We start from the raw sequence: 20,857 nt of genomic DNA on the forward strand, positions 1-20,857 counted from the left end.
CGGGGGGGCCGGATCAATCCATCGCCAGACAGGGGGGTCGGATCATCCAATTTCTGAAGGGGGAATATTCCCATCCGGGCCATTGCAGGTAAAGTGGGAAATAAGTAAACACTGGAGCTCCAAATCGATCAGGTAAAACTGTGAAAAGCACCGTCTACTATTCAATCTCTGCAGCGTGTTAGCCCTCCGACTCACATCGCTGCTCACGGCCGCGGGTCAGTAACTAACTGCGCCACCGAAATAAGAAATGGAGAGAGTGAGGTCCACCCTGGCGGGGAGAGATTCTGCGCTGCAATACTGCAGAGGGCCATGAGAAAGGGAAAAGCAAAACACCCGGACATTCAGCACGGTCACTGGGAGGGTACAGGGGGCAGAGGGAGAGTCACTGGGAGGGTACAGGGGGAGACACTGTGAGGGCACAGGGAGAGTCACTGGGAGGGTACAGGGGGAGACACTGGGGGCACAGGGAGAGTCACTGGGAGGGTACAGGGGGAGACACTGTGAGGGCACAGGGAGAGTCACTGGGAGGGTACAGGGGGAGTCACTGGGAGGGTACAGGGGGAGACACTGTGAGGGTACAGGGGGAGACACTGTGAGGGTACAGGGGGAGACACTGTGGGTACAGGGGGAGACACTGAGGGTACAGGGGGAGACACTGTGGGGGCACAGGGGGAGACACTGTGGGGGCACGGGGAGAGTCACTGGGAGGGTACGGGGGAGACACTGTGGGGGCACAGGGAGAGTCACTGGGAGTCATAGAGGTTTACAGCATGGAAACAGGCCTTTCGGCCCAACTTGTCCATGCTGCCCTTTTTTTAAAACCCCGAAGCTAATCCCGATTGCCTGCGTTTGGCCCATATCCCTCTGTACCCATCTTACCCATGTAACTGTCTAAATGCTTTTTAAAAGACAAAATTGTACCCGCCTCTACTACTACCACCCTCAGCTTGGTTCAGACACTCACCACCCTCTGTGTGAAGAAATTGCCCCTCTGGACACTTTTGTAACTCTCACCTTGAACCCATGCCCTCTAGTTTTAGACTCCCCTACTTTTGGGAAAAGATATTGACTATCTAGCTGATCTATGCCCCTCATTATTTTATAGACAACTATAAGATCACCCCCTCAGCCTTCTACGCTCCAGAGAAAAAAAGTCCCAGTCTTTCCAGCCTCTCCTTATAACGCCAACCATCAAGCATCCTAGTAAATCTTTTATGCACTCTTTCTAGTTTAATAATATCCTTTCTATAATAGGGTGACCAGAACTGTGCACAGTATTCCAAGTGTGGCCGTACCAACGTCTTGTACAACTTCAACTCCAACTCCTGTATTCAATGTTCTGACCAATGAAACCAAGAATGCTGAAATGCCTTCTTCACCACTCTGTCCACCTGTGACTCCACTTTCAAGGAGCTCTGAACATATACCCCTAGATCTCTTTGTTCTGTAACTCTCCCCAACGCCCTACCATTAACTGAGTAAGTCCCGCCCTGGTTCAGTCTACCAAAATGCATCACCTCGCATTTATCTGAATTAAACTCCATCTGCCATTCGCCAGCCCACTGCCCAATTGATCAAGATCCCGTTGCAATTGGAGATAACGTTCTTCACTGTCCACTATGCCACCATTCTTGGTGTCATCTGCAAACTTACTAACCATGCCTCCTATATTCTCATCCAAATCATTAATATAAATGACAAATAACAGTGGACCCAGCACTGATCCCTGAGGCACACCGCTAGTCACTGACCTCCAGTTTGAAAAATAATCGTCTACAACCACCCTCTGGCTTCTGCCAAGAAGCCAATTTTGTATCCATTTAGATACCTCATCCTGGATCCCGTGAGATTTAACCTTATGCAACAACCTACCATGCGGTACCTTGTCAAAGTCCATGTAGACAAAATCAACTGCACTGCCCTCATCTACCTTCTTGGTTACCCCTTCAAAAAACTCAATCAAATTTGTGAGACATGATTTTCCACTCAAAGCCATGCTGACTGTCCCTAATCAGTCCTTGCGTCTCTAAATGCCTGTAGATCCTGTCTCTCAAAATACCTTCCAACAATTTACCCACCACAGATGTGAGGCTCACTGGCTTGTAGTTCCCAGGCTTTTCCCTGCAGCCCTTTTTAAAGAAAGGCACAACATTTGCCACCCTCCAATCTTCAGGCACCTCACCCGTGACTATTGATGATTCAAATATCTCTGCGAGGGGATCTGCAATTTCCTCCCTAGTCTCCCACATGTCCTGGGATACACTTCATCAGGTCCCGGGGATTTATCTACCTTGATGCGCTTCTTTCTCTGTAATATGGATACTCCTCAAGACATCACTATTTATTTTCCCAAGTTCCCTAACAGCCATGCTTTTCTCAACAGTAAATACTGATGAGAAATATTCATTTAGGATCTCACCCATCTCTTGTGGGTCCGCACATAGATGACCTTGTGGATTCTTAAGAGGCCCTACTCTCTCCCTTGTATGTATTTGTAGAAGTTCTTTGGATTCTCCTTGGCCTTATCTGCCAAAGCAATCTCGTGTCCCCTTTTTGCCCTCCTGATTTCTCTCTTAACTCTACTCCTACACCCGCTATACTCTTCAAGGGATTCACTTGATCCCAGCTGCCTATGCATGTCATGTGCCTCCTTCTTCTTCTTGACCAGGGCCTCAATATCCCAAGTCATCCAGGGTTCCCTACTTCTGCCAGCCTTGCCCTTCACTCTTAAGAGGAATGTGCTTACCCTGAACTCTGGTTAACACACTTTTGAAAGCGTGCCACTTACCAGACGTCCCTTTGCCTTCCCACAGACTCCCCCAATTAACTTTTGAAAGTTCCTGCCTGATACTATCAAAATTGGCCATGCCCCAATTTAGAATTTTAACTTCTGGGCCAGACCTATCATTCTCCATAGCTATCTTAAAACTAATAGAATTATGGTCACTGGTCCCAAAGTGATCCCTCACTAACATTTCTGTCACTTGCCCTTCTTTATTTCCCAAGAGGAGGTCAAGTTTTGCCCCCTCTCTAGTCGGGCCATCCACATACTGAATGAGAAATTCCTCCTGAATACACTCAACAAATTTCTCTCCATCCAACCCTCTAATACTATGGCTGTCCCAGTCAATGTTGGGAAAGATAAAATCCCCTACTATTACCACCTTATTTTTCTTGGCGCTATGTGTAATCTCCTTACATATTTGTTCCTCAATTCCCACCGACTATTTGGGAGCCTAAAGTACAACCCTATCAAAGTGATTTCCCCCTTCTTATTTATCAGTTCTAACCATATAGACTCAGTGGCCGAACTCTCGGATATATACCCTCTCAGTACTGCCGTGATGTTTTCCCTAATCAAAAGTGAAACTCCCCCTCCTCTCTTACCTCCTGTTCTATCTTTCCAATAGCAACACAGGGGGACTTGGGAGTGTACAGGGGGAGACACTGTGGGAGCAGAGGGGGAGGCACTGCAGGGGGCAGAGGGTGGGGAACCACAGCAGGGGGCAGAGGGGGGAGGCACCACGGGGGGCAGAGGGGGGAAGCACCGCGGGGGGCAGAGGGGGGAGGCACCGCGGGGGGCAGAGGGGGGAGGCACCGCGGGGGGCAGAGGGGGGAGGCACCACGGGGGGCAGAGGGGGGAGGCACCGCGGGAGGCAGAGGGGGGAGGCACCACGGGGGGCAGAGGGGGGAGGCACCGCGGGGGGCAGAGGGGGGAGGCACCGCGGGGGGCAGAGGGGGGAGGCACCACGGGGGGCAGAGGGGGGAGGCACCGCGGGGGGCAGAGGAGGGAGGCACCGCGGGGGGCAGAGGGGGGAGGCACCGCGGGAGGCAGAGGGGGGAGGCACCGCGGGGGGCAGAGGGGGGAGGCACCGCGGGGGGCAGAGGGGGGAGGCACCGCGGGGGGCAGAGGGGGGAGGCACCGCAGGAGGCAGAGGGGGGAGGCACCGCGGAGCCAGAGGGGGGAGGCACCGCGGGGGGCAGAGGGGGGAGGCACCGCGGGGGGCAGAGGGGGGAGGCACCGCGGGGGGCAGAGGGGGGAGGCACCGCGGGGGGCAGAGGGGGGAGGCACCGCGGGGGGCAGAGGGGGGAGGCACCGCGGGGGGCAGAGGGGGGAGGCACCGCGGGGGGCAGAGGGGGGAGGCACCGCGGGGGGCAGAGGGGGGAGGCACCGCGGGGGGCAGAGGGGGGAGGCACCGCGGGGGGCAGAGGGGGGAGGCACCGCGGGGGGCAGAGGGGGGAGGCACCGCGGGGGGCAGAGGGGGGAGGCACCGCGGGGGGAGGCACCGCGGGGGGCAGAGGGGGGAGGCACCGCGGGGGGCAGAGGGGGGAGGCACCGCGGGGGGCAGAGGGGGGAGGCACCACGGGGGGCAGGGGGGGGAGGCACCGTGGGGGGCAGAGGGGGGAGGCACCGCGGGGGGCAGAGGGGGGAGGCACCGCGGGGGGCAGGGGGCGGAGGCACCGTGGGGGGCAGAGGGGGGAGGCACTGTGTGGGTAAAAATGGTGGTGGTCAACAGAGAGGGGGACACAGGTGGGGGTATGGAGAGAAAGACCCTGGGAAGGGATTTAAAGAGAGAGAAACACTGTGGGACAGGAGTATAGAGAGAGACGCTGGGGTGGGGTTACAGAGAGACTCTGCGGAGCGGGGATTACAGAGAAGTGCAGTAGGGAGGCTATACAGAGACACTAAGTGAGGAGGAAAGGTATAGAGAGACACTCTGGGTAGACAAAATTGGAGTTCATGGGATTGGGGGTAATATACTGATATGGGTTGAGAATTGGCTAACAGATAGAAAACAGCAAGTAGGGCGAAATGGGTCATCCTCAGGATGGCAGGCTGTGACCAATAAAAGGCAAGGATCAGTGCTTGAGCCCCAGCTGTTCGCAGTCTATATAAACGATTTGGATGTGGGGACCAAATATCGTTCTAAATTTGCTGATGACATTAAACTAGATGTGAACTTAAGTTGTGGGGATTCAAGGAGGCTTTAAAGGGACTTGGACAGGTTGAGTGAGTAATCAAGAAAATGGTGGATGGAATATAATGTTAATAAGTGTAAAGTTATCCACTTTGTTAGGATAACAGAAAGGTAGAGTATTTCTTAAATGATTCACCAGGCGAATTCTTGGAATGGGAGGATTGTCGTGTGAGGAGAGGTTAAGTCAACTCAGCCTGTATTCTGTAGAGTTCAGATGAATGAGAAGGAATCTCACTGAAATCTTTAAACTTCTGACGGGGCTGGACAGACTGGACGTAGGGACAATGTTTCCTCTGATTGAGGTGTTTAGAACAAGAAGTCATGGTCTCAGGATATGGTATAAGCCATTTAGAACTGAGATGAAGAGAATGTGTTTAATGAGGTTAGTGAACCAGTGGAATTATCTACCACAGAATGCTATGGATTAAGTCACTGAATGTATTTAAGAAAGAGATAGATTTCTAGACACTAAAGATGTCAATGGGGTGGGGATATGGCGCTGAGATAGAGAATTAGCCATGATCATGTTGAATGGTGAAGCAGACTAGATGGATTGTATGGCCTACTCCTGTTATTTTCTATGTGAGAGGTTGGGAGTGTTGATGTCCAAAGGGACTTGGGTGCTTTGTCCATGAGTCAATGAAAGCTAGCATGCAGGTGTAGCAAGCCATGAAGAAGGCAAATGGTTTGTTGGTCTTGATCGCAAGGGGATTTGAGAACAGGAGCAAAAATATGTTGCTGCCATTGTATAGAGCCTTGGTGTGCAGTTTTGCCATTGAGGGATTCACCAGACAAATCCCTGGGATGGCAAGATTGTCGTACAAGGAGATATTGAGGAAACTAAGCATGTATTATCTAGGGTTTCAAAAAATGAGAAGTGATCGCAATGAAACTTAGAAAGTTCTTACAGGGTGTGACAGTTGATGTAGGGTGTTTCTCCCAGCTGGTGAGTCTAGAACCAGGGGACACAGTCTCAGAATAAGGGGCAGGTCATTTAAGACTGAAATGAGGAGGAATTTCTTCACTCAGAGGGTGATGAACCTTTGGAATTCTCTAACCCAGAGGGCTGTAGAAGCTTGGCCATTGAGCATGCTCAAGCCAAAAATCAATAGACTAAGGGATATAGGGATAGTGAGGAAAATGGTGCAAGAGATAGATGATCAGCCATGATCTGTTTGTATAGCTTAGCATGTCAGATAGGCCAAATAGCCTACTCCTGCTTCTATGTTCTTAGGAGGGGACAAATATGGGGAAAGGGTATTAGAACTACTGGGGAGAAATCCAATAAAATACTTAAATGTTAAATTATGATCTAACCTTTGTTTAGTTGTTCACGGGATGTGGGTGACACTGGCAAGGCCACATATGTTGTCCACCCCTAAATGCTTAATTGCCTTTGAGAATGTGGTGGTGAGTCACCTTGAACTGCTGCAGTCCATGTGGTGTAGTTGTACCCAGAGTACTATTAGAGAAAACGTTCCAGGATTTTGATCCAGCAAGAGTGAAGGAACAGTGATATGGTTCTAAGTCCAGATGGAAGCTTGGATGGAAACTTGCAGCTAGTGGTGTTCATGCACCTCCTGCCCTATAATTTCTAGGTGGTAGGGTTGTGGATTTGTCACTATCCTATCTCCTTCCACTACCTCCCTCGGCAGCAAGTTCCAGGCACCCACCACCCTCTGTGTAAAAAAACTTGCTTTGTACATCTCCTTTAAACCTTGCCCCTCGCATCTTAAACCTGTGCCTCCGAGTAATTGACTCTTCCACCTGGGGAAAAAGCTTCTGACTATCCACTCTGTCCATGCCCCTCATAATCTTGTAGACTTCTATCAGGTCGCCCCTCAACTTCCATCATTCCAGTGAGGACAAACCAAGTTTCTCCAACCTCTCCTCATAGCTAATGCCCTCCATACCAGGCAACATCCTGATAAATCTTTCCAAAGCCTCCACATCCTTCTGGCAGTGTGGCACCAGAATTGAACACTATATTCCAAGTGTGGCCTAACTAAGGTTCTCAAACACTGCAATATGATTTGCCAATTTTTAAACTTGGTGCCCCAGCCGATGAAGGCAAGCATGCCGTATGCCTTCTTGACTACCTTCGCCACCTGCGTTACCACTTTCAGTGACCTGTGAACCTGTACAACCAGATCCCTCTGCCTATCAATACTCTTAAGGGTTCTGCCACTTACTGTATATTTCCTATCTCTGTTCGACCTTCCAAAATGCATTACCTCACATTTGTCCGGATTAAACTCCATCTGCCATCTCTCTGCCCAAGTCTCCAACTGATCTATATCCTGCTGTATCCTCTGATGGTCCTCATCGCTATCGGCAAATCCACCAACCTTTGTGTCGTCCGCAAACTTACTAATCAAACCAGTTACATTTTCCTCCAAATCATTTATATATATATATTACAAACAGCAAATGTCCCAGCACTGATTCCTGAGGAATGCCACTTGTCACAGCCCTCCATTCAGAAACGCACCCTTCCACTGCTATCCTCTGTCTTCTATGACCGAGCCAGTTTTGTACCCACCTTGCCAGCTCACCTCTGATCCCATGCGACTTCACCTTCTGCACCAGTCTGCCATGAAGGACCCTGTCAGAGGCCTTACTGATGTCCGTGTCGACAACATCCACTGCCCTACCCTCATCAATCATCTTCGTCACTTCCTCGAAAAACTCAATCAAGTTATTGAGATACAACCTCCCCATCACAAAACCATGTTGTCTCTCGCTAATACGTCCACTTATTTCCAAGTGGGAGTAAATCCTCTGTAATAATTTCCCTACCACTGATGTAAGGCTCACCGGCCTGTAATTACCTGCATTATTCTTGCTACCCTTCTTAAACAAAGGAACAACATTGGCTGTTCTCCAATCCTCTGGGACCTCCCCTGTAGCCAGTGAGGATACAAAGATTTCTCTCAAGGCCCCAGCAATTTCCTCCCTTGCCTCTCTCAGTATTCTGGGGTATACCCCATCAGGCCCTGGGAAAAGGGCTGACTAGCAGACACAATCTCTGAGTCTGCGCTATCAGAATTTTGTACATTTTAATGAGATTGCCTCTCATTCTTCTAAACTCCAGAGAAAATAGACCTGGTTTGCTCAGCCTCTCATCATGGGACGGCACCCTCATGCCAGGATCAATTTTAGTGAACCTTTGCTGTATTGCCTCCAATGCAAGGAAATCTTGTATTGGGTGTGGAGGCTGAGACTGCACACAGTGCTGCAGATGTGGCGTCCCCAAAACCGTGTACAACCATAGCAAGACTTCTTTATTCCTGTGCTCCAATCCCCTTGCGATAGAGGCCAGCATGCCCTTTGCTAATTTCTTGCTGTGTTAACTTTTTATGAGCTTTGTACGAGCAGAAAAAGCTTGTTTGAACATCAACACTAATAAGTTTCTCACCTTTTAAAAAAATATCTAGCTCTACTTTCAACTAAAGTGAATGATTTCACACTTCCTTACATTATAATCCATCTTGTTGCCCACTTACTTAACCTGTCTAAATTCTCTTTGCAGCCTCTGTGTGTCCTCCCCACAGCTTACCTTCACATCTGGTTTGGTTTCATCAGCAAAGTTAAATACGTTACTCTCTCTGCCTTCATCTAAGTCATCAATATAGATTGTAAAGTAGCTGAAGCCCCAGCTCTGACCTTTATAGTACTCTGCTATTCACTACTTGCCAACTTGAAACAGTTTCATTTATGCCCACTCTCTGCTTAGCTGTTAACCAATCCTCTATCCATGCTATTACTACCAACTGCATGCACACTCAACTTGCCCAATGCAACCAGTAAAGAGCCGGTGGGAGCAGGTCTGGGGAAGGGTCATGAAAAAGTTCTGGCCTCGAGTTAGTGTTTTTACTCTGATTTGTTTTTCTACTTGCTCCATATGTTTAATTTCTATTTCCAGTCAAAACATGTCAAGCATCAGTGTGCACTGAAAGGGAATTTGCACTGTGTGGGAGCATGGGCATGGATCAAAAGGAGATTCAGTAGGTTGAACATGGGCATGGGCATAATAGGAGGTTTCAGTAATAAGAAATGAAATTCCTGGAAATATGCTGCATGTCAGGCCACACTTGTACAGAGAGTTAACATTTCAAGTCAATTACCTTCCACCAGGGCTGGAAAATATTAGAGGTGTACAACGTTTAAGGAAGCATTGATTTAGGGGAAAGAATAAAAAAGAGCTGTGGTGTAGTAAAGGACAACACGTGACGATGGTGGAAGGCGAAAGGAGGCAATAATGAGACCAAAAAAATGGGTCAGGAGGAGGTGTAGGTAGTTACTGCAGAATACCAGAGGAGAAGTCTGATAAATCTGACCAAGGAGATGCCTCTAATAGCCTGGGAATGTGACGGAAGAAAGGCAGGTGAACCTCATGTTGTACAAACCACCTCTTTGTTGACTGTACCAATAGGTGGTCCCCACTCCAAGCACCAGCCCACACCTACACTCGAGTGGCTCTGGTGCAGTCATCTTCCATTAATGGCATTTGCTGTCCAAGTGGCTGAGAATTAAAGTTATTACATTCAACATTAAGACTGAATAACTATTGTGCTGAGGAGAAAGATGAAGTGCTAGTGTTGAGCTTCATTGGAACAGAATAAAGATAAGTGTGAAAGTGAGATGGAGAATTGAACTGACAAGTGGTAAACCACAAACCTCGAGCAATGCTTTGGGATTCCAGGTTTGAGTCTCACCACGAAAGATGGCTACATTTGGATTTGAATTCTGAAATAAACATCGGCGATTGCACTTCCAACACATTTAACTGGTTTGGAACATCCTGGGATCATGAAAAGTGTTGCATAAATACCAATATCTAATATACACGTGAAAGTCGAAGTTTTGAAATGAACCTTTTTAGAAAGTTAAGATTTCAAGTCAATTAATGCTTTTGAGGGGTTTACTTTCAACTAAAACATACCTGCCTGACACACCCAACCTGGCTCTCACCAGCCACTTATTAATCTGCTGCTGAGTTAGTGGGAGAGAAAGGTTGGGAAGAGGGACTGCCACGTGAGAGGGGTTGGGAAGAGAGGCTGGTGAGTTTGTGGAGGTGGGGAGGCAGGGGCCTTACTACAGCCTCTGTCAGTAGGGAATATAGCGAGGCTGAAACCTCCTGACGAAGGGTCACCCAGCCTCGAAACGTTGGCTCTATTCTCTCTTCACAGATGCTGTCAGACCTGCTGAGATTTTCCAGCATTTTGTTTTTGCTGTATAAGGTGCAACCCATGCAAGTACATAAAAGAACATTTTTACTAAGTACTTTAAAACTCAGCTTTTCATATTTATACAGCGTCTTATATGTTGATCTGTAAGAAGTGAACTTGGCTGGTCTCTGGGATCATGTTAATTTTCAAGTGTTAAAATGACATCACATTGACAGGCTGGTCAGATGGGCAGAACAGTTGCAAATAGAATTTAACCCTAAAAAGTGTGAAGTGATGCATTTTGGGAGGACTAACACAGCAAGGAATACACAGTGAATGGTTGGATGCTAGGAAGTATAGAGGACCTGAGGGACCTTGGGATGCATGTCCAAAGATCCCTGAAGGCAGCTGACAGGTAAATAAAGTGGTTAAGAAGGCATATGGGATACTTGCCTTTATTAGCCAAGGCATAGAGTATAAGTGCAGGGAGGTTATGATGAAGCTGTATAAACACTCGTTAGGCCACAGGTTGGAGTACTATGTGCAGTTCTGATCGCCACACTATAGGAAGGATGAGATTGCACTAGGAGATTGCAGAGGAGATTCACTAGGATCGTGTCTGGGGGGCTGGAACGTTTCAGCTATGAAGAGAGGCTGGATAGGCTGGGGCTATTTTCCTTAGAGCAGAGAAGGTTGAGTGGGGAACTCATCAGGATGTATAAAATTGAGGGATATAGATAGGGTAGATGGGAAGAAACTTTCCCCTTAGTAGAGGGGCCAATAACCAGGGGGCATAGATTTTAGGTAAGGGACAGGTGATTTAGAGAGGAATTAAGGAAAATCTTTTCTACCCAGAGGGTGGTAGGAATCTGGAACTTGCTGCCTGAAAGGGTGGTAGGGATAGGAACCCTCACAACATTTAAGAAGCATTTAGATGAGCACTTGAAACACCATAGCAGACAAGGCTATGGACCAAGTGCTGGAAAATGGGATTTGAATAGACAGGTATTTGATGGCTGCCACAGACACGATGGGCTGAAGGGCCTCTTTATGTGCTGTAAAACTCTATGACTATATGGAAAATAGTTTGAGAAGCACTGATTATAGAGTATTTCTTTCTATATCTGTATGCTGCAATTTTGAATATAATGTATTCAATGTTGGTAAAAATGGCAGTCACTCAGTCCTTCTGAATAATTCTTCATCTGGTACAACAAATCATAACTTGATATAAAAGGGGTTGAGTATGTTGCTGACTGTGTAATGCACTCAAAAACAGAAAATGCTGGAAAATCTCAGCAGGTCTGACAGCAACTGTGGGGAGAGTAGAGCCGATGTTTCGAGTCCAGATTACCCTTCATCAGAACGCACTCCTCGGCTTCCATACCCATTCTTAGATATTTAAGGTTTTGCCAATATAAATTACTTCGTCAAAAGATCAGAATGTTCTTGAAATGAGGCCAGGATGTAGATGCAGTGTTTAGTTTGAACAGTTTGGTGAGAGGCATCCAGCAGTCAGTTATGCTACAAGAGCTTGTAAATCCAAGGTCATTTCCACACATCATTAACTTTCAATGATGAGGGTAATTGCTGGCTTTTGAAACATTTAACACAGTTCAGATATCTTGGGTCATGTTTTCCTGTAATATCGGTGTGACCTAATAGCACATTCTGAATTGTTTTAGCTTAGCCACTATTACTTAATATAGAGAAACTATTTGCAATGCACGTAACGACTTAATCTTCTCCAGTTAGCATAGCACTGTATGATGCAGTGACGTGGAATATAGCAAATGCAATTACACTACAGCAGCTGTGTTGTTCAGTTGTGTTCAGTGTCAGTCTTGGCTCAGTTGGAGCACTTTCACCTCTGAGTCAGGAGTTCCAGTTCCAAGTTCTATTCCAAAATTGGAACAAAAAAAAATTAGTTGACACTCCAGGACATTACTGTTGGAGTGAAAACAGAAAATGCTGGAAAAGCTCAGCCGGTCTAACAGCAACTGTGGAGAGAGAAACAGAGTTAACGTTTTGAGGCCATATGACTCTTCAGAGCTAAAGAGAGGGAGAAATGTGATGGATTTTATACTGTATAATAGGGGATGGAGCAGATGGAGTAAAATGAAAGATCAGTGATGTGTGAACTAGGAGAGATTGTACAAAGATGTTTAGGACTATAAAAGGTACATGTGTGTGTAGCTGTGTGTATAAGTGTTTTGCAAAGCGGTCATCCAGCCTGCATTTAGTCTCCCCAAGGTGGAGGGGACCCTGTTGGGGACTAACTTGAAGGAGGTGTAAGCTGTTTCATCTGAAAAGTCTTTTTGAGGCCTTGGGCAGAGAGGAGGTAAAGAGATGATTGCATAAGAAGCTGCCGTGGGAAGGAGATGAGGGGTTGGGGTGATGGAGGTGTGGACCAGGGTGCTAATTTTAGACTGTAAACTTTCTCCTCCATCTTGACCCTTTATTTAGATCCAAAAACGTTTTGTTCCCTCCCCGTCGCACAGGGCCATTAGTCATTTTTTCTTAAATTTTGCTTTCATTGAAAACTGACCTTTGTTCTTCTCTTAACATATTCTGCTATCTTACCTTTATGCTACTGTCAGCACCTTTTATAGTCTTTAACACGGCCATTAACACTTCCTTAGTTTTGTGTCCAAAGCATCTTTATGCAATCTCTCCTCACACATATCACTGACCTATTTTGTTCTATCTGCTCCACCCCTCCCCTTAATCAGTATAAATTCTATCACATTTCTCCCTCTCTTTAGCTCTGAAGAATAGTCATTGGAAGAATCAATAACTAGGAGGCACAGGTTTAAGGGTGCGAGGGGCAAGGTTTAAAGGAGATGTAAGAGGCAGATTTTTTACACAGAGGGTGGTTGGTGCCTGGAACTCGTTGCCGGAAGTGGATACGATAGTGACTTTTAAGGGGTGTCTTGATAAATACATGAATAGGATGGGAATAGAGAGATATGGTCCCCGGAGGGGTAGGGCGTTTCCGTTAAGTCGGGCAGCACGGTCGGTGCAGGCTTGGAGGGCCGAAGGGCCTGTTCCTGTGCTGTAATTTTCTTTGTCCTTTGGTCTCAAAACGTTAACCCTTTATTTCTCCACAAATGCTGCCAGACCTGTTGCATTTTTCCAGCATTTTCTTTATTTCAGATTTCCAGCATTCACAGTATTATGCTTTTAAATTACTGACAGAGTGCTGCATTGTCAGAGGTGCTGTCTTTTGGATGAGACAGTAAACCAAGTCTGCTCTGTCAGGTAGCTGTAAAAGATCTGTGGCAGATTTTGAAGACAGGAAGGGAAGTAATTACTGGTGTCTTGGGCAATATTTATCCCTCAATCAACATCAATATTTATCCCTCAATCAACATCTCAAGAATAGGTGATCTGGTCAGTATCATGCTATTTGTTACAGCTTGTTCTGTACAAATTGTCCTCCCATGTTTCCTATGTTGCATTACACATTGATTACACTTCAAAAATGCTGCAGTGACTGCAAAGTGCTTTGTGACATAGAATCATAGAATCTCTACAGTGCAGAAGGAGGCCATTCGGCTCATCGAGTCTGCACTGACTTTCCAACAGAGCATCCCATTCAGGCCCTATCCCCGTAACCCCTAGATCATGGTGATGTTTATCTTTCAATATTTCCAGCTCATGTGCCTGCCCTGTTCCCATGAATTTTTATCACCCTTTCCTCCAACCACTTATCTAAGCCTTTCTTCATACTTGTATTTCTTGATATCTGGCAGAATCCTGGTGAGTCTGTACTGAACCTTTTTGTGACCCTAATGTGCCACAGAATTCATGCTGAACTGCGACAGGGGTCTTTCCTAACGGATGTAGCCATATCTACTTTTATATTCTAGAGACCTCTGTGCTTGAATGTCTTGTGTTTCAAACAGTTTTGTTCCCAGGGAAAAATTAAGATAACAACAGCAGTTTATTTAGCACTACTAGCCTAATAAAACATCCCAAATTGATTAACAGGAGCATTATAAAGCAGAAATATGATTACTGAGCCATATAAGCAGACATTGGGCAAGATGATCAAAAGCTTAGTAAAGTATGTAGGTTTTAAGAAATGTTTTAAAGGAGGAAAGTGAGGTAGAGATGCAGTGAGTATCCAATAGCTGTGAACACAGGATATAAATTTGTCTTTTTTTCAATAAATAACAACCAAATCTCGTTAATTGGGATTCAAGATAAATTGCATTATAATTAAATAAAGCGGAAGTAGAGTTAGGCTTGTGATCTCAGTCCTATACCTGCACAGCATATTCATGCTTTAACTTTTTAGCACGTTTGTTGGTAAAATAGTAAGTCGAAAAGCTGACTGCACATGTTTAATGAACACAAGTGCTTTACTTCCTCAGCTACTGAATGATGGCAGATGTTTTGTTAAATAAATATGCAGAAGCAAACTTTTGCATGCGAAAGTAAGGTAATTTCTGCTAAAATGGTGTCACCAGAGCCACACCTGTCACTAGCCAGTGGTTTCTTTTGGACAGCATTGATCTATGACTATATTAAAGCAAGACACTGACATGCATTATGGAGATCCTCTGCTTTTTACATGAGTTCAGACAGGGATGAATCTGTCTGCAGTGTCATGGAAATGGAAAAGAAAGTTTGGATTAAGGAATAGAAAAAGAGACAAAGGAATAGTAAGGTTTTGAAGAAGATTTTACATTTTAAAAATCTGTATCAATGCATGGATGAGACTGAACACTTAAAATTTTTCCCATTTTGGGCCAGAGAGGGTGATTGACATTGCATTAATAATTAGCATGATAATAAAAAGGTATGTGTGCTCCTAATTGCCAGACTTCACTATTAATGTGCAATTAATATGCTAATCCAACAAGCTCTTAAAAATAATGAGGCCAAGGGCAGCAAGTTTTTTTGTGCAAATTAAACAGTGAAGTGATCTAAATTGATTAGCAACTTCTAGAGATTCACAATTCACAGCTTGCCTCAGTCTCCTGAATTTGCTATGATTTTAACATTTAATAACAATGTGCATTAACATATTTATTTTTCAGGAAGAATTCAGCCTGACATTGCTAAAGTTTATGCACCAAATGTTTTTCTAGTATAATGGTATTTCAGTTGTGCAGAAAATGATGTTCTAGCATAATCCCTTTTGGTAGTGATTTAATGTGCAATCACTCAAGTAAGCCATGTTAATTCAGTTTTCATCATTTGCTCGTTCCAATTTGCTTATGCCTAATCTTAAATCAGAGTACACGAGAAAGAAAGGAATTTATATTTACATAGTGCCCTTCACAAACCTCAGGAGCCCCAAAACTCATTACAGCGACTGGAATACTTTTGAAGTCTAATTTTGCTTTTGCCTGTATGGATGCTTTGGACTTTGATGAAATAAAATGATTTGCTGGCAACACAAACATAGAGGTGAACTATAAAATTACCTCGGGAAGTTAGTAAATGGGCAGCTATGTGGGAAATGCAGTCGAGTTTCATTAAGTGAGAGACAATATATTTTGGGAGAATAAGAAAGAGCTAGGGCTAGATACTTGATTGATAACCACCAAAGTGTGAGAGTAGGTAGATAAAATGCTATTGACTTTTTAGTGGCTTTTGGTTTTATATAAAGCGCCATAGAGAGGCAAAATAAAGTTTCCTTTATTACTGCTATATCAAACACACAGATGAAATATAGCACAAATTACCTACAGTATAATTTTTGTTTTGATAAGATGACATTCATCTTGACAGAAGGAGTGACAATAATGCACAAACAAAAGAATCCATCAGCTTGAAGATGTAATGTATTGACCAGGTTCAATTGTCTTTGCTTTTGTCAGCATGCTAGAATTGGGGAGTTACAATTCTGTATTTGAGAAAACCCTATTACATTTTGCACCATATATGTGATTAGAGAATCTAAAGATTGTTGGTCACAAGTTTTTTTTATGATTCTAAACGTCATCCAACGGTGCTGCACATAAAGATAATTTAATAGAAGTCACTGCAACTTAATACCAGAACTGTGGTGTTATATCTATCAGATGTGCACAAACAGGCTAGGTCTCTTTTCTCATAAAAAGAAAAAGACTGAGGAGTGACCTACCAGAAGTCTCTAACATTATGAAAGATTTTGATGAAATAGCCACACAGTGAGTGGCTACCCAATGTGCGGGATCAGCAAATTTGAGATTATTGATACGAGATAGTCACCAAGAAATAAAATGCAGAGTTCAGAAGAAACTTAGTAGCACAAGGGGGTAGTTGAAGTGGATAGCATAGATGTGTTTAAGGGGAAGATAGTCAAGAAGGAGACAGGAATAGAGGGATATTCTGATATAATTGTGACAATGGATGGGAACATCCCTGAATGGGGCATAAATGACAGCATAGAACTGGTTGGCTCAGATAGCTTCTTTCTTTGTGCTGTATTCAATATAATGCTATGTATTTTACTTTGTGTTCCCTATCACCTGAATCCAGATAGCTAGTCGACTGCGACTTCATGAATAATCTCAATGAACCAGTGTGGAATATTTGCCCTGGTCGCCGGGATGGTGGAGGTGATGGAAGCAAATGGAATTATGCTTTGCTCGTGCCTATGTTGGGACTGGCAGCCTTCCGTAAGTGTTGTGAATTGAGATTTATGATGCCATGTTCTGGCTGTACCATTTTCCCCCTTAACATTGTAAAACAGTGCTTTGGGAGTAAAAACAGACCTGGGAACAGAAGTGGGCCATTCAAACTTCTGATTTTTTTTTCAGTGAATAACCGCTCCCCACCCCCCCAAATCTCCCCCACCGATTTCCTTATGCTAATAATATTGCTGTTGTATGATAAGATATACATGCTTCATAGTTATTTGTTGATGTCTGTTATCTATAGTTCAAAGTTTTTCTCCTACACGTTTTAGAAAAAAGAGCAAATTGGAATAAAAGTAGTCTTAATTTTGTTTCTCAAGGTTGGATCTGGTCCAGGGAATCGCAGAAAGAGATTGAGCAAGTAAGAGCAGCATGTAAGAGCACAATAGACACTATGGAAAAAGATCTCAAGTTGAAGTATGAAGACACGATTATTCAGAATCGACGCTTACTTGCACATTGTGAGTTAGAGCAGGAGAAGCTCAAAAATAAAGTCCAGAGTTATCGTGAAGCCCTCTCATCACAGAGCCGGCAGTTGGTTGAAGAACGCAGACAGCTAGAGCAAGAACGCTTAAATTTAGAACAGAAGAAACATTCCCTGCAATATTCTGGTGTAGCAGGTGCTTTGTATCAGGATATGGTGGTGAGGGAAGGAGTGTGGGAAAGCCAAGCTAGATCACTAATAAAAGAATTTGAAAAATCCCTGGTCAACAGGCAAAGCCTGTTCTGCAGCTACTTTAGACCACGGCAAGAAAGACTGGAATTAGAAAGGAAGATGCTTAGCCAAGCTGCTACAGACCCAGTAGCTAGAGAGTTGGATATTGAAGTTGGCTTGAACAATATATTTAAACATGAAACACACTGTGCGACTGTGCATAACATGGACAAAAGACAAAATGGCAGGTTAATGTGGATATATCTTGCATACTGGGAGCTTCAAGCTGAGCTACAGAAATTCAAGAAAGTAGAAGCAGCCTTAATGGGGAAACAAGTCAACTAAAATGGTGATGATTTTTCTGTAAATAGGTAGTCATTGTACTAGAAATTGTTGGAAGATAATGATGAATTAGCTTTATTATCAGTTCACAAATTATCCTGCAATTTGAAGTGGAGAGCTACATCATGAGTTCAATTCTGCACAAATTGTGGACGATTTAATATTAGCCATGCAAAAGATTTTAAAAATTGAGATCGCATTGTGAGCCCCTCCATTACATCATGACATTTCTGAATTTGTGCTGTAATTGCAAATTATTCTCATTGCTGCCATTTGGAGCTGGTATTTAATGCAGTAAGGATGCTGTTAATGATCAGATTCATGGTCCTAACTGTGACACTCCAACCCTGCAGGCTCTAAATGGGAACAATTGACACTGCCATCCCTCACTCCAGCACGTGTTGTTCCTAGAAGTTTTTAAAACTGCTTTAATTGAAAAATGCAAATTAGATTGATTTCTTTCACACAATCGTTTTTATGTGAGGATGAGTAATTTGAGACATTTAGCGTTCTTGGGAGTTAAAAAACGGCATTGGTCATGTCATTGCCAAAGCTCTTCACCACTGAGTATTTGTGCATGTTTGCCTGGATCTGCATTGGCCTTATTCATAGAGACTGAAAGCTATCATGAGACAACTCCATATCAATGAGAATAAAGCAATTCTGCGACTACCAGAATAGTTGAAAGCAAATGAGATGAACTCGGGCATTTCTTTTTTTTAGCAATTCCTATGTTCTTTGAAAGTAGCTTCATGATCATAATCATGATGGGCTGCTTTTTTTGTTGATAAATGCAAAATAATGCGGATGCTGGAATCTGAAACAAAAACAGAAAATGCTAAAAAATCTCAGCAGATCTGACAGCATCTGTGGAGAGAGAATAGAGCCAAGGTTTCGAGTCTAGATGACCCTTTGTCAGAGTTCTGATGCATTTTCTGTTTTTGTTGCTGCTTTTTCTGTAGTTCATTGGTCAAGAATGTTATACCCTTCCATTTCCTCATTTACTTCTCCAGGAACAATAAAGCAATTCCCAAACACAATTAGACTACAATGTCCTCTCTGATTATTTCTTTTAGTTCGTGTACTTTTCCTTTGTGTACCTTTTTCTTTCTCCCTTAATCCACTCTCTTTATTTCTCTTTTGGTACCTAAATTGACTCAAATTGAACCTGTTTCTTTACCTGTCGTATGTTGTGTTTCTTCTCTATTCTTTTCAATGGTTAAGATGATAGTTCACTGGATCCAATATTCACAAACTGCTAGGTTTGACTTTGAAGTGGCTCCGCCATTACCATTTACATTTCCAGCAATTTGTATTGCAAATATAGTATCATCTATGTATAGGGTGAGAAATTAAGTCAAATTCTTGGCAGTCACCTCATGATGCGCCCGCCATTCTAGCAATTTCTGGGTCAGCGTGTCCCGTTATAGACCTAGTTGGATATTGTTGCACCATTCACTACCAAAGGAAACATTCAGCCAATATAAGTAAAATCCACTGGTCCTTCAATCAACTATCATAAGAACATAAATAGGAGCAGGAATTGGCCATTCGGCCTCTCAAGCCTATTGTGTCATTCAATAAAACCATGATTGATCTGAACATGGTCTTAGCTCCACTTTCTTGCCACTTGCCCATAATCCTTGACTCTTTTGTAGATCAATAACCTGTCTAACTCAGGCTTGAATATGTCCAATAATCTAGCATCCACATAATGAAGTCATCTCCATGGATAATGGAAGCTGACAGATAATCTGTAAGTCTCCTTTCACCAGGTGTTCGAAGTCAACTTTGTGAATTTTCCATTCCATTTTGAATTGAAAGCTTTTTTTTTGGTCACCCCAAAAATCTTGGGAGGAATAATAAGTGATAATAATGAGTCCTGATAACTGAGATGGTAAGCACAGTATAAAAATCTTCATCTCTTTTGGTTTCAGATTCCAGCATCTGCAGTAATTTGCTTTTATAAAAATCTTCACTTTCTGCTTGGGATTGTTTGTGTCACCTACATCAGTAACATTTACTTCATGTTTTGAATGGTCTCTTCCATAGAAAGGTGGGTCAATTGTTCAAATACAGTAATAAGAAGAAGAGCAGGCATACTGCACATCAACAGATGTGTGTCCAATATACTAAAAACTTTTATGGTTGATCTGTTGTTCAGATTATACCTTGTTACCTACTGCTTCACATCAGAGACACAGGGAGGGTTGAAGTACGCATACATTGCACAACTCCAATTGTGGCATTGTTCAGCGATTCAGTAGGTGGTCCATGAATGTTTTATTTAAATGATTACCACTTACAGGACGACTGTGCTGATCATGGGGAATTTCACAGTAACTTCATTGCAGTGTTAATGTAAGCCTTATATGTAACTAATAAATAAACTTTAAATAAAGCATTGAGAATCATGGTGAAGGGATGTGTGTAGATTTGTGGGATTTTGGATCATGTCTAAGGGGTTTGAAATCAATTGGTTTTGGATTGTGTATAAGAGGTTGAACTCATGAGATTGGAATATGGGGAAAGAATTTAAACCACCTGGTTTTGAATTATGTATAAAAATCTGTTGGATTTGTTGCATTATTTTTAAGGGATTTTCAATGAGAATATGCTGTGCTTGTTCAAATATTTCATTGTTTGAGTGTATGTCTTTTTTTTAAGCTCTTGTGAAATTTCAATGCAGTAAAGGTGTAAATTATATCTGGACTGATGAAAATACATCCTGTAAAATAAAAATAATCATTATGCTCACTGCCTTGGTCCTATTTGTTGAATAAACAACACTTTAGTATTCGTATTCCACTGTTTGTTAATGTTTCCAATTTTCTTCCTGTTTTCACTGGAAATGAGAGGGTTTAGATGTGATTTCTATTTTTAGGATTCATTAGGGACTGAATAATGTGAACCATAGCAAGCTATTTCACCTTCTCCAGCACCATAAAACGAGTGGACATGGCATGTATTTGAAGGGCAATTGAGATGCAAGAAGAGGAGGGATAGATTTTGAATAATTTGAGGCAAAAGATGGAAAGTATAGTAGCTTTAGAGGAACATATGACTTTGAATCAA

At 43.7% G+C, this 20,857-nt stretch overlaps 1 protein-coding gene across 5 annotated transcripts; it reads left to right on the top strand.

The window, feature by feature from the left end:
* Nucleotides 1-3: 3 nt before the first annotated feature.
* Nucleotides 4-20,539, top strand: LOC144495867 (coiled-coil domain-containing protein 127-like). Of its 5 annotated transcripts, none has more exons than XM_078216537.1 (3): nucleotides 4-88; nucleotides 16,628-16,767; nucleotides 17,106-20,539. In XM_078216537.1, exons 2-3 carry the CDS (start codon nucleotides 16,650-16,652, stop codon nucleotides 17,783-17,785), a joined length of 798 nt encoding a protein of 265 aa, XP_078072663.1. In that variant the 5' UTR covers nucleotides 4-88; nucleotides 16,628-16,649; the 3' UTR covers nucleotides 17,786-20,539. The 5 variants fall into 5 exon arrangements, with proteins under 5 accessions (XP_078072663.1, XP_078072662.1, XP_078072667.1 ...); XM_078216536.1 differs by having other exon boundaries at nucleotides 27-132; XM_078216541.1 differs by having other exon boundaries at nucleotides 53-132; nucleotides 16,632-16,767.
* Nucleotides 20,540-20,857: the final 318 nt, after the last annotated feature.

Source organism: Mustelus asterias, chromosome 7 (assembly GCF_964213995.1).
Source record: "Mustelus asterias chromosome 7, sMusAst1.hap1.1, whole genome shotgun sequence".
NCBI lineage: Eukaryota > Metazoa > Chordata > Chondrichthyes > Carcharhiniformes > Triakidae > Mustelus > Mustelus asterias.